The sequence below is a fragment of the Opisthorchis viverrini genome (genome assembly GCF_000715545.1).
Source record: "Opisthorchis viverrini unplaced genomic scaffold scaffold2124, whole genome shotgun sequence".
NCBI classification, from domain to species: domain Eukaryota; kingdom Metazoa; phylum Platyhelminthes; class Trematoda; order Opisthorchiida; family Opisthorchiidae; genus Opisthorchis; species Opisthorchis viverrini.
Window position 1 is genome coordinate 22,542 of NW_008752358.1, and position 14,206 is coordinate 36,747.

General features: G+C 40.9%; 1 protein-coding gene across 1 annotated transcript in view; it reads right to left on the reverse strand.

Annotated features, from left to right (window-relative positions):
* The window catches only part of T265_15649 (hypothetical protein), a gene marked incomplete at both ends in the record, with an annotated part of 27,772 nt that extends 21,909 nt beyond the window's left edge, over nucleotides 1-5,863 (reverse strand). The window contains one exon of the mRNA XM_009178860.1: nucleotides 5,807-5,863. Within this exon, the coding sequence (XP_009177124.1) occupies nucleotides 5,807-5,863 (57 nt within the window). The remainder of the gene's footprint in view (nucleotides 1-5,806) is intronic.
* Between the last annotated feature and the right edge of the window lie 8,343 nt (nucleotides 5,864-14,206).

Sequence of the window (14,206 nt, forward strand, 5' to 3'; positions counted from 1 at the left end):
CAAAGATGAAAGGTGATTAATTACTGGTTTTATCAAAATGAATGCAAATTTATGGGTAAAAAAATGATGTATATTACACCTGTCCAATAGATAAGAGCCTTTGTGTTTAATTTCCCGTGGCATAGGAAAAAGTTGAAATTTATGCCAGCGCGGTTCAGTTTTATTTCAGCTGACATATTCCGTGTTATTACTAAGAACGGAGGGACAACTCGTTACCGTTTGGTGAGATTGTACGAGGAATAACGAGTACTTCACACGACACAGCTCGCTACACGATGAACGCACTGTCGTTAAACGTTTGGTCAGTGGTGAGGCTTTTCGTGAACAGTCGGTACATCCACCGTGTCTCAGAAGTACCGTAGCCTACGATCGTTAGTTTGACTTAAGTAAGAAATTCCGAGACTGGCATCACTATACCGTTTTTGCTGGCTACATCCAAAGCCTGTTAACAAACCTATACCGGTATCCGTTTTAACTGGGCCTTCTCTACCCCTCAGTAGAGATCGTGTGGTGAGTTCCACACGTGCAAGTTTTCAATGCACCCATTTTTTATTCAATCTCCTAGAGTATTACTCCCGAAGATTGTCAACAATAATGAATCTGATGGTGCAGCAATCCTTTGACAGTGGGTTGAATGTCGTGTTTCGGTAATTGAAAATCAAAGATTAAAAAGCCTCAAATGAGTCCGGCCAACGTGAAACGCAAATGGCCTTGAGGTTTCCCGAAACGTTTTATTCCATAAATGACAGTGCCTCACTATCTTGCTTTGGTGAGGCGACGATAAACGAGTTTTCGTTTATCGCGAGAACTAAGGACCTGTAAATCAGCCTGTCAGGTTGGGTTGGGTTCACCTTTCCTTTGATTACATAATTTCCGAAAGCTAGCACATCTATTTAGACCAGCTTCAATGACATTCAGTTTATCAATTGTTGCACAATCATGTGTCAGGGCGTTTTAGCATCTGCTTGCACTCCGATTTTATTAGAAGTAATTTCAACGCAATAATATATTGCAGGTTACTATTCATTTATCCCAGCTGATACCCCGAAAAGACACCAAATAGATTTGGAAACTGAAAACCACAGCGACAGTCCCGCAAAGACGTATGGGGCACCAATGACCTGCATATCCAGAATGTTCCAGGTAAACGAAGTGACTAAAATTCATTCAAAAGTCCAGACAATTGTTACAATTATTCTACCGAGATACAACCACTTCATGATTGTATGTGGTTAGTTTGCTGATCTAATAATAATTTATTCGTGTTGATTTATGAAGTTTCGTGGCTTTCACTCAGAAGCTTCTGGTATAATCATTATTCATGAGGATTAGTCTACTTCCCGAAGTTTCGGACTTTCAAGACGTTGAAAGCACTAAACGCCCAAGAATTGATTTTGTAGTCAAACTCGATTCTGATTGTCTGCGCACAATCACTGGTATGCAGTGAACCTATATAGAGACTGAATTCGGTTGATCAACCCTAACGATATTTACCTGATTAGAATTCTTCTACTCGCTTAATCTCGTGTAACCTTTCAAGAACATTTTGGTTGTACTGCGAGAAATACGTAGTTTTCCGTACGGAAAATGTTGGAAGCTTAGATGGCATAGATGGTCTTCGGCTCGTTCGCTGAGCAGAAAATTTGATTGCAAACGCTTTGTCGCCATTTTAGTTAACAATAGTGCTCACGGATAAGCACCTGTGCACTTGTCAATAACGCACGGTTAATGTCGACTCGATTAGTGTGGGGCGTTTGCAATCAATTGCGCAACTCAACAAACAACCAAAGACCATCTACGCTACCTTACCTACCGGCATTTACCTCTAAAGTTGGCAACGCCCGCTGGGATCTGGCGATTTGAAAATGAGGCGGGAGTTACATATTTTCATCAAATAATCGACGTTACGGTTTAGATCTATAAAACACTGTCTGGAATGGGCACTCTGTTGATGTTGGTGATTTGAAACAAAGGCTGACATTAGAGTGCACGCGATTCGCCCCCTCCTGTATCACCAGGGATTGTTGGTTCGGAATTCAATGACCACGAAGCCTGATTAGTAGTAGGATTCCTAGAGTCACAGGTCGACGAACTTTATTGAACATGGTTTCCGTATCAAAAGAAAAGGAACTTGGGACAAATAACTGATGCTTACAAAAGTATTAGCATTACGTCAAATCGGAGATCCAAAATATTCGTGCACCAGTCACGAAGTAGTACTCGAAAGGCGGTGGTTATGATTGGATAATGCAGTGAAAATGTAGATTTCACTACGAACATCATCACTCCCTAGGTTTTCTTGGCGCTAATGAAATACAAAATCTTGCAACAGGAGTAGACAAAAGGATAATCATAGGTAACTCTATTCCAAACTTATTTCGTCGGATTTATTTGACAGTACCACAAGCCGGTTAGAGGTATTAACAGTTTACGCAAATCAAATCCCAGACGTAAGTATTGTCGTAGATGCGGGCATCCTCTGGAATTTACATGTGCCACTTGAATTTCAGACGCAATTTGTTGGACAAACATGCAATTTCAAAAAGATGAAAGCCTCCCAGATTTACACCAAGGATAACGTGGATCATTGTATACACGAATGTACTTGCACTTTAACAAATTAGCAAAAATATAAGTGAGCTATCTAAGAGGTAGCGACTGAACTATTTTCAAAGACCAGTGATTCGATAATTTTGGGCAAAGCTGAAAACGTACTTAAAGCTGACATCTTTGCCTTTGTGCGGACAACGGAATATCGTTTAGTGTGGCGCTCTCACCGTATCCCATTGAAATATAATATTTGATGAAACACGGCACGGATAGTTTATGAAGGGTTACACACGATTTCGGCTACTTAATCACGAAATGAGGTACATATTGGCTAGTGGCTTCAACATAAGTTTGGCTTTTACTCAAAATGTTGATTAGAATTTTTTGATCTGCCTACCTAGTCACCTCTAGATGTTCACAAAACAGTGAGTTAGATTTACGCTAAAAATTCTTTTCAGATTTCATTGCAACATTCCGCACCAAAAATAACAGCCCCACGATGGGATACACATAATATCAGCTCATAAACAAAACGCATTTAGTATTTTGCTCGTGGTTTCAACGATTCGTAAAGTGTACTTGTTGTGTTTTAAAGCTAAATGTAAATGCATATTTTCTGGTAAGTAGTGAGTTATTCCTGAAACCTGGACGACGACAACGTTGCGTACTTAGAAGTGCATAGAATTTCCATCAAGGTCTCCACCTAGAAAGGCGCTTCCGTGGCAATAAAAAGGCATGATCGATAAGATTTAAATTAAATTCAGTTGACACCAGTAAAAGGGGAGTGTTTCAGTTGTGCTTTGCGATTGGTGTCGCTGTGCGTTAAGTAATGATCCCTGGAGCCGCCACAGTTCGCGAGAACAATAATGTACCAGCGTTTTAAATTTTATGCCAACAACATTATGGATACACAACCCAGTAGCTTTGGATTTTCTAATAACAATGGTTACCTCCCGCTTGACTTAGAGTCACAATTGCTTACGAGTTTTGTGTGGACATAAATGAGCAATTCCCAGACTAGCCGCAGAACACCCCAGTTGTGTTTTTGAACTCTTGTCCGGTATCAGTTTTCCATGAGTGGCCCACAAGCCCATCATCTCGGTACCGATGTTATCAGAGGTTAGTTATATTTGATCCTAAATTTTTGGGAAAAAATGACAGCCGATTTCCGGCCGCTAGATACAAACGCAACAAGGCCTAATCAAAACCAACACACAGCACACATTAGCTTATTTTGCGCCGTTCAGCATTATCATGGGTTTAAAAACGATCACCTAACTCGTGTTATGCATTAACGTCTGGGCATCTGAATTGTTTATTGGCAAAGCCAAAAGAAGTGTTCATTAAACCACCGTGTCTAGCCAAATTTCACGCGATACTTCAATTTCGCGGGTGGGAATTCTCGTGCTTGTAGTAAACGATTCCAAAGATTTTAGGGCGTCTTTGATTCAACCATCATCTGGTTTGAGATTGTAAGTGAATTTGAAGTCCTATTGCGACACGCCTGAAACATCTGTCTCTCGGGCACGATCCCCGATAGAAATAGTGGAATTTCTCAGGTTAGGCAAAATTTGTCAGAAATCCCCGCCGGATACATTGAGATTCTTTGGAATGTTCGTTTTCAAACCTAAGAAGTCAGCAGAAAGATATTGTTTAATATTATTATGGCGCCCGTCACTCTGCGGCTAAAATTACCTGATTAGTCAGTGGTAAAACCTGTGCAACCCGGGATAAACTTTCACTTTTTTCTTTTCAATAAATCCCTGGCCTCTCGGTTAGATGTTCAAAGAGTAACCCTTGTAACCTGGGAATCTACGCGCTTGATTCACGGTCAACTTTAAGGTGCTTCCTTGATTAATATCAAATTTTTAATTTTTTCGCCAGTTCTTAGAACAAATATAACTGGGCAGTTCAGAGTGCCCTACAATTGTGATGCATGCGAAATCACACTTGTCGATCTTTTGTAAGTAGAAGAATCCCGTTAAGCACTCGTCTTGCGCAGCGCTTGGGCGTGACCCATGGCTGATGAAAAAAACGGAGGACGCATTTGAGTGATAAATCTCGAATGATGGCGATTAATTTAAGTTAATTATGTAATGTGCTCAACACACTTTTATCTGGGTTATATTTTCTCATGGTACATCAGATGTAGAAGGCTGAGGCTCACAGGCCGGAAAAATGAGCGCAATGATTTTGGCAGCTTCCACTGAGTTTCTGAAGCTCTTTCAGGGCATTTAATAGCTAATATAAATAACAAGTCAGATTTGGTTTGTGTGAATGTTGCGTATTTGTACGATGGATCCTTCATTTCAATAACCAAGGATGCACTTTATTAATCCCGCCCTATTACCACCGGACCGGCTAGTGCGCCCTCACTTGATGAATTCAGACCGCAAAAGTGGCGCATGTGGGTCTGAATGTACGATTGGCATAACTTCTGAAAAAACATCCTTTCACGTGTTTTACGCTGTTGCATGGAAATGGCTGCAGTGGTCGCTTTTCACCGAGAAAAGCACCCGATAAATGACAAAAGATTCAGCCAGATTACCAATGGACAAGTTTACCACACAACAACATTGTTAAATGAAGTTACCTTTAGATGAACATACAATCATTTGCTAACTAATTTGGTTATTTCGAGAGACTCACCTGGAACCCAGCTAAATCCCTCGTTTATGATGTTCTCAGGCAACTGAATGTGCTGCATCAGGCCGCCTCATGTTTAAGACGCTACGATATTTGAAATATCACAATGCATGTATATCTTTGTAATGTACTACTCATAAGGTTGCTGAATATCCATCGAGAGCCCACGACCGGTTTCGCCCTTCTTGGGGCTCATTAGGTAGGCGCAGTCCCCGGGTTTCCGTCAACCTTATGTTCTACTTGAAACCAAATTGCACGAAATTAGCGAATATACACTCATTTGCAAACTAATTTGGTTCTTTCGACAGACTCACCTGGAACCCAGCTGAATCTTTCGTTTATGATGTTCTCAGGCAACTGAATGTACTGCACCAGGCCGATTCATGTTTCGGTCGCTACGATATTTGAAAGTGCAAACTTACTCATTCAACGTCTATGGAAAATTCATTCGAAAACACTTGCGCATAGAAAAACCGGGATTGTGGAAATATTTTACAGAGTGGGTTTTTCAAACTCCAGTTTCCTTTTTTCAATCTCCTCGAGTGTCTTCACTTGATGCCATTCCGTACAGTTGGTGAAATGCAATCAGATCGTCATGACATTTGCTTACCGGCAACCGTTCAAAGTCGTTCAAAGTCAGCTCGGCACCTGCTATTACCTCAAACATCATGAAACTGGGGTGGATTTCAATATACTTAAAGAATGTTTAAGAACACTAAATTTAAGCCTGTAATTTTTCGAAACAATGTAGAGGACTGTTGCTATTTTCGGGAGCGTTCTCGTTGTTTTAAATGCAGACGCCTTTACGCTATTCGGACGCCAACTAACTGTGGCGGACAATGGCACAATATACTCCCGCACTGCTTTTAAAAGCGGACTTACTCTATGCCGTCAAGAACTGAGGGCACGAAAAGCAAATCCCATAGCAACATTACAAACACCAACAAATCGGATTGAAGAAACTGACAAAATATTTCAAATACGTGTGTGCTGTACGATGGTACCGCAGAGAGTCCATACGTTTGTAGCATCAAACTGCATCCGTTTAGAAGTTTCACTTACTAACATGAACCGAGCTCATCCATCCATCCAGTTGAAATAAAAAACACGATTTAAAAATCGTCAGGTCTTCCAAGGTTGACTCAATAAATCTCTTTTTAGAAAGTCCACATGAACAGGAGAGCTATGGCTCACCGTTGCACGAACAAACCCTGATTTATGCTATGTCGAACTGCGCGCGGCGACCTTTTTGTAAAATAATTAAATTCCGACCTATTGCGCGTTGTTAAGATGCTTCAGTTTCAGAGGGTTCCGTAAGGAAACGTATGTTTGAGCTTGCTATCCAACCGCCCGTCGACATGGTTTTCATATGCTAAATTAACTTGAAGTTTCTTCCAGAATATCATCCCTTAATAAACATAAGCAATGGTCACTCATTTCATCCTCTACGAAGTTTGGTAGCAACATTGTAACGTTTGTTATCTACAACTCATTTACTCAAGTTTATATCGCAAAGTCGAGATGCAAGATGACCTTGTAAACGTTAGGTGCAAAAAGGACACTAACGACCCGAAAAGTGTATTGGAGACTACGTGGCCATCCCTTTTGCTAGACCATTAATAGACACAACGACGTAACTGACATCAATACCGATTGTTGCGCTCCTCCATCCGTCGCGTTATTCAATGGGACGTGTAGTTCTGCCCCATCTGGCGAGCGCCCACCAGACTATCAGCATCGGTCCAAAGGCAATTGAGCACATTCTGTCATTTTTTCTTTTAGGAAGGTTATTTCTGATATTATTCCCGGTGTGCTCAACTTATTGAGGACATCTTGCAACGTATTTGTGCCTGCGTTAACACATTGAAGACGAAAAAGTTAATTGCCCCTAGCTGTTGTGTTTACTTCAACTGAGTGACGATTTGTTGAGACACAAAATACGAAACTAACAATTTACTTTTCTGCAATTAGAGTTTATGCATTTTTCTTGTGTAGGTACCCGATACGTAGTAGATTGTGCTGTCGGGCGTGTGCCGTGTCGTCTGACTAGGCTGCCTCGGCACAGATCAATTGACTGGATCGAGGCATTATAATTATCCGCAAACACACACCTCAAAATGAAAGAGCAGCTAATTTTATCGGGCGCTTACATATGCTGCGATACCGCGGATATCGCCACAAGTGGAACATAAAGCGGCCTTTAGGCAGCATTTTTTATAATTGGGAAACACAATAAACGAGATATTCCGCTGAGGCGTCCGTGAAAACCAAACTGACTAGGAAAAATATGTATTTGTCGCAGTGTGGGCAACTTCGGACATTCCCCGATGCAGTTTATCTGAGAGTGCTATGTAGAGGTTTCAAACGCTATTTGGCCAATTGGAGCTGTTAGATACCAAGTCGTGATAATGATTCAAGTTGTGAAAATGCACTCACACCTAGCTGGCAACGCGTGATGCTCTGCAGCTGGGATCAACTTTCCGTAGCCGACATTGCAGCTTATTCAGGCCGCGAAAATATACGCGCTTTAATAAATGAGGATCAACCTGGGCGGTGCTCGAAAAAAATCGAGTTTGTAGCTGGCAATTGGTCAGGTGCAGAGTTTCTTCATTATTGTACGACTCAAACTGAATGCACATAAACCCTAGCATGATCGACAGCCGTAAATGAATAAACAAAAAATAGCCCAGGGTTAAATATCAGACAAAATTATGCTGACTAATTACAAAGTTTGAGACTTTTATTTTGAAAACATTAGACTTGACTGTGGTTGTTTTTCTAATCCTGTGACACCAGCAGTCATTCTGCAGCTTTAGAGCCACTCAGTGCGACTAAATTCGTTCCTTGAGGCTCATTGTCCCCATGCGAGGAACTAGACAAATCAAGTCAGCCCCCGCATCAAAGAATGCAATACTAATTATCTGCTGAAAAAGACGATAGACTTCTAAAATTCACGGATCATTTAGCGTAATTCTTTGTGTGAATTGATATTTCAGTTGAGTGATGTTGAATTTTGTCGAGTTGGGTGTTGGTATAAATGCAGACGTCGACAATGGCTGGCTGTCATCGGAAATATTAGACATCACTCGAGAAGTCTTTTCTTTATTAAAAAAACTTGGTGCGCGTCACTTGCTACACGGATCGTTTGAGACTGATTGAAGCGTTGTGTCGTTTTACGCTTTATTGCATTCCACGGGTGAAAGATAACGGGAGTGCATCTTCCTCGTCCCATTTGCTTGACCGCATATTCGGTCCAAAATGAGCACCTGTGAAGCAAACTGGAATAAAAGGAAAAGATAATTGTATAAACGAGTAACGAAGGATGAACAACGTAGCGTAGAATGTTATCACACAAAGGGATAGCCTCGGAATCAAATCATGATACTTCTTACACCTTGTGCGGAAGTGAGCAAATTCATTCCTTGAGGCTTACTGTCACCGAGCCGGAGATAAGCACACACATCAAAGAGCATTTGTGCATGGAGGCTTCTGTTATTAGACAAACAACAACCAACTGAGGGTATTGTAAGCAATGGCTCGTTTGCAGCACAGAATAAAGCAAGAAAGTGTCCGAAAAGTATCCAAAAGATACCATGCTAGTTCTTCAGCGGCTTCTCATTTATGTTGTAGTTTCGTTAAGTAAAATTGGGTTGACTGTCAAACGCGACCATCAATCTTTTATGGGGGAGGTGGTCCAATCGGTTAGAGAGCGAGTTTACTGTCCAAAAGTTCCATGGGTCGAACACGACATCTGCATCTCAACAACCCCTGTCTAGGCAAACCGACAGTACCCCAGACTTCGTGCAGACTTCATGTGGTAAGGTAGTTAGGCACCAAAAGTACCCTACAGCTGAACGAATATTCATATATTATTATCCTCCCCAAATTTACGAAATGTTGAAAATGTTCTGCACTTCGGGTGTCATACGGATTAATCAGGCCACATCACATTCAGTGATGGGTGTCGGGCAAGGTTAAATGGTGTATCCGCTTCTTGCACCCAGTACTTGTGATGTCATGCTGGGTTTCCATTATTTGTGACCGGTAATAATCCGCGTTTCACTGATGCTCACTGGATTCCTGAAGCAATCGTGTAATAAATAAACGGTGGAACTGGTGTTGGAATGTCAAGGACACTAATAGGGAGGAAGATGGGGTGGATTATTATGTTTCGTTCTTTCTGCGTGTTGCCTAACCGACTCCCCTCTTCCGTTGACCGGTGGATCACAAAATCTGCAATATAGTGTCACCGCTGCCAACAGCGAATTCCCTATTCACATCCCTGGCTTCATGCTGTAATCCACGAAAAAATCCATTTTCTATGAAATATGCGTACCCTTTAATTTGCTACTACTTTGATTCTGTTCGAAATAAGTTCTGCCTTATTTGAGGGTATCCATTATTCAGCGGGTAGGGTCGGATGAATTGAACGTAAGGATGTTTTGGCCGATTACACCCAAAATCAGAGCGATATTAATGCTTAGCATCCCTGTGAGGTCCCAGCCTTCTAGCGAAAAAATGCTGCGGTAATCAAAAATGCAAAATGAGCCCAGACACGGAAAATACAGTGTAGCGCAAGCTTGAAATTGTGCGAAATTAATCAATCGGCATGCGAGGTGATAAATGTAACAGCAGTCGCTTCTGTATCACAGAATTGGACCATAGCGCATCCCTTTTTAGTGCCCAATGCGTGCTTCTAAACTGTTGGCTTGCGACAAGTAGCAGCTAAAGCATATTTTCCGGCTTGCTGTTCTCATTCCAGATGCACCAACTACCACAGGTTCAAGCGCATCCAAGTCAAATGCCGATGGTGAGATTCGTTGCATGTAACAACTGCTTCATTCAAAGTTCCATGTGTGGAGGATATATTTGGCTTGGCTTCACTCGTTTTCAGCATCCCGAGAGTGACTGGCCAATATTACTTCTCATATTCTTATTTTATGCGAGCCTAGTATTTCCAGGCTTGAGCTAGACACAACCTACGCTATTATGGCGATCTCCATTTGCAAGCTAACTATCACGTTGTCAAAAATATGTCTCACTTTGAGAAGTTTATTCACACCTCTTTTTCTCGCCTTAGCGAAGAAATTTGTCTCAAGCTACTTTTGCCAAACCCGTTTGCAAGAGATCTACCCAGTCCATTAGATGTGGTCATTGTCCTGATTATAGCTCGAAAAATGATGATAAACTTACAGATTTCACGGCACATTTAGCGTGAATGTTTGTGTGAATTAATATTTTAGTTGAGTGGTGTTGTAGATATACGAGGTGGGTGTTGTTTTAAATGCAGACGTCGACAGTGGCTACATAAGCTTCGCTGGTTGTCATTGAAAATATTAGACATTATTTGAGAGGTCTCTTCTGAATGAAAAAAAGCAATTTGGTGCGTGTCACGTGCAACGTGGGTCGTTCGAAGCCTTGTAAAGCCTTGCCAAAATTAACAGAGGGGACACTCAGAAATATACACCCTAATCTATCCAAATAAAAAAACAAATAAACATTACAGTAAATTAGGCACCGTTGCTATTATTCAGTTTCGATTATCGCATGTGAGCACATAGCTATTCCTTTAATCTTGTTGAGCTTCGGAACTATTCGCACGTGTACTAACTACTGTTACCGGACCGCTAAATATTTCCGATTCCAGCGACAAACGGCACACTATTGGCGTCGTCAGTTTTATACGGCAGGTTATGGCATATAACACCTGCAGCCCCTACCATAATTGATAACCTGGTAGGCTTCCCTTTTCGTGCAAAGTTGCTTCTAGTATCCATGCGTTGACAAGGTCAACTAGTATAAAAAGAGCACAGACGAGCTGTTTGGTCAGGTGCACAAAACAAAGTAAACAAGTCCGGCAAATTCATGCCAGACGGCAAGAAGTACTAACACTTGCATGTGTCGTTAGTCCAGGTCCCCAAAGAACCACATACTGAAGGTGGAACCGGCAGTCGTGGCATGTTGAATTTAAACAAAATTGTCAACCGGCCACCCGTCCGTATGTTGCTGTCATGATAGGCTAATGCCCATGTTTTAGTTCGCATTCTAAACTGGGGAACCAAACGATTTTATCGTTGTGTAAGGCTGCTTGATTTTGGCTTTCAATGCGATGGGTTTTGCCTGCTTAACTGTGTAGATGTGGGCTAAATGAAGATTGCGCAAACATCTGCTTTGGAAATATTCGTTGGTTAATGACGCAAATCGTGTACTCATGGCCGGAAAGTTGATCTTAAATAAGTGAATTGCAAAAGAAAACTGCGATAAGCGAATCACTTACTTTGTGATGGTGTATATGCAGGCAATTTTTATGGAATGTCAAATCTCACGAATATTATTGTCATCTTAGTTCACTTCTAACAATAGCGTCTCTTTGCAAACATATTTCGGGTAGGCGTGCAGGTGGCATCGTGCTCCAAACATTCGCATAGAAATCAACGCTCTGATAGGTGTATCAAAGACCGCAGTACGAAATCCAGATATTTATTGAGTAAACAGTGAACAGTTAGTAAACCATAAATTTTGTGTTGTAAATGCCGCATTGATTGTGCGCATCAGTTTGGTAATATATTTTTAACGACATACTATCTGTACGAGTACGTTTTGATATGTTCACTGTCCTTCAGGATAAACCATTGTCCATGAACATAGTATTCCAACATCGTTCGCAAAAACCTGAAAATTGGCTGAATTTCACTTGTGAAAGATGAAGAGGGCACATCTTTATGCTCTCAGTTGCTTGACCGCAAATTCGGTACAAAAATGACCAACTGTAAAGCAAACTGGAATAAAAGGAAGTGAGGATTGTATAGACGAGTAACGAGTAACGTGAGATTGTATCCAGCACAAAGATTGCCACGGAATTAAATTATGCTGATTTTTTCACACAACTAGAATCAAGCTAGGATTGGCTGCGCACTTCCTTATAAAAAGTGACCTTGTCATATTGGCGCGGCTGTGGTTCCACTTACAACATCGAACTGACCTCTTTGGTGCCCTTTCTTTTGGAGCGGTCTGTTTAGTCAGAAAATAAATTGATTTTCATCACGACTAGTTGAATATCCAGCTGATGAATCTGTGTGGAAAATTTCTGTTGAGGAGGACGTTCAATATAAATCCTCTAACTGGCCAATTAGAAGTGAGCATTATGGAAAGTATGATAGGTTGAATACGTGCATCACTCGGTTAAGCAATTATGGAGATGAGATTGAATTTTGTAAGCCCAATGATCCTCCAACTGTTCCCCGGCTAGTGTTGTGGAAGGAGTACGTGTCATTTGCCATTGGTGTTTTGTGATATGTGATCACCTAAATTATCGGTAAATTCATATATCTAATTGTGCTCAACCTAAATGAAAGTTCTGGTTGTCTAATGATTTGCTGAAGAAAAAAACTCATTCACTGATTGTTCGAAATCCACCTAGAAACCTTGTCTCTTTGCTCTAGCTCCAAAACTTTAGCAAGCTGTGTTTGAAATATATGTTCAAAACGCGCATACACATATACAGTATTTAAATGCATACACATATGTAACAATAAATATATATATATAATGCTCTCCTTTTAATCAGGCTCATCACTCTATCTACTGCTGAAAGGTAGTGGGCGAAAGTTTTCGCCTCCGTAACACGCACTACGCAGCAGTCAGTCCAAGCACCTGGTTGAAAGGTTTTATTTTTGCTGCTACAATTGCCAAGCTCTCTGGTGGTTAGTAAGCACTAGAAGTTGAATCTGATTTGGAAAGCGCATATAACGAACGAACGTGTAAGTTCTGGTGAAATTCCATGAACGAAGAAAAGCTGGCCAAACTAAAAAACACAGAAAGATTGCTCGAAGAAAACAAAAAAGGGTCAATATTTTCTCGTCCAGTGCTAAACATATATTCAGTACGAAACCAGGGCACCTAGAGATGTAGTTTAGAAAATGGCACGCATGAAATATTTATTCAAGAGAACACTTGCAGTTACAAACATAATATGTTTGTATACTTTGACAAGATAGGAATACTATAATACACAGAATATTAGAATTATTATTCTGGACACACATGAGCAACTGTCATCAAAACAATTTATGCAATATAACCAACGACACATCAAAATTTACAGTTTTATTTTCGCCCCTGTAATTCTTTGGCGGATGTGCTTTGAGGCATGCTGCTCTGCTTTCGAATGATATCACCGCATGGAACTTACAATACTTTGAAGCCTGCAAACCGGCTGCAAACATATGCAATATGCATGGTATAATTCGGAAAAGTTATAAAAGTAACATTTCCTCGGAATATTTGTGACGAAGACAAACGTGGCTGTCACTTATCCAGAAGGAATAGTCTCACTTAGATTAGCTTAAAAAAATAGAGCCCGAAAATTGCAGTGAAGCAAACACGAAATGCGATATAAGAGACTCTAATTAAGCCCTCGTTAAGGGGAGCATAATTTTGAAGATTCAAGATTTTGATTATTCCCTTTGGTGTCTTTATGCTCACTAGTTATTTTAACGAATTTTTGGAAGCTCAATCTAGCAAACCACTTCTGAAATAGTGTAAACCTGATCCTATGACAGCAGTACAGTTGCATTGTTGTTGTTTTGTTCACCAGGCCGGGGAAGTTTATTACAAAAGTTGCATCACCAACCGAGCTGATTTCATCAATGCATTATTAGAGAGGGTGTTTGAGTACACCGATGGGTTGTTTGTTATGCAGTTACATATAATAGCGGAAACACCACTACTGAAATAGGAGATATGCGAGGCCTTTTCGGAATACGATTTCAACGAATGCGCAAAATCCTCGGTCACATGCGCCTCACAATGTCTCTTGATGATCATACAAGCCACGATTCGAGCTTGTTGAAAGCGTGCAGCCCTTATGACTTAGGGCTCGGTTCTTCCAAATTAGCTAACGGGATATTATTGTTTCTTGTTCTGTTCCGTGAAGTACTACCTTTTTTTCTAATCTGTCCTTTTTTTCCTCTGTCATTCTAACATCGTGGACAGAGTAATCCACTTGTCT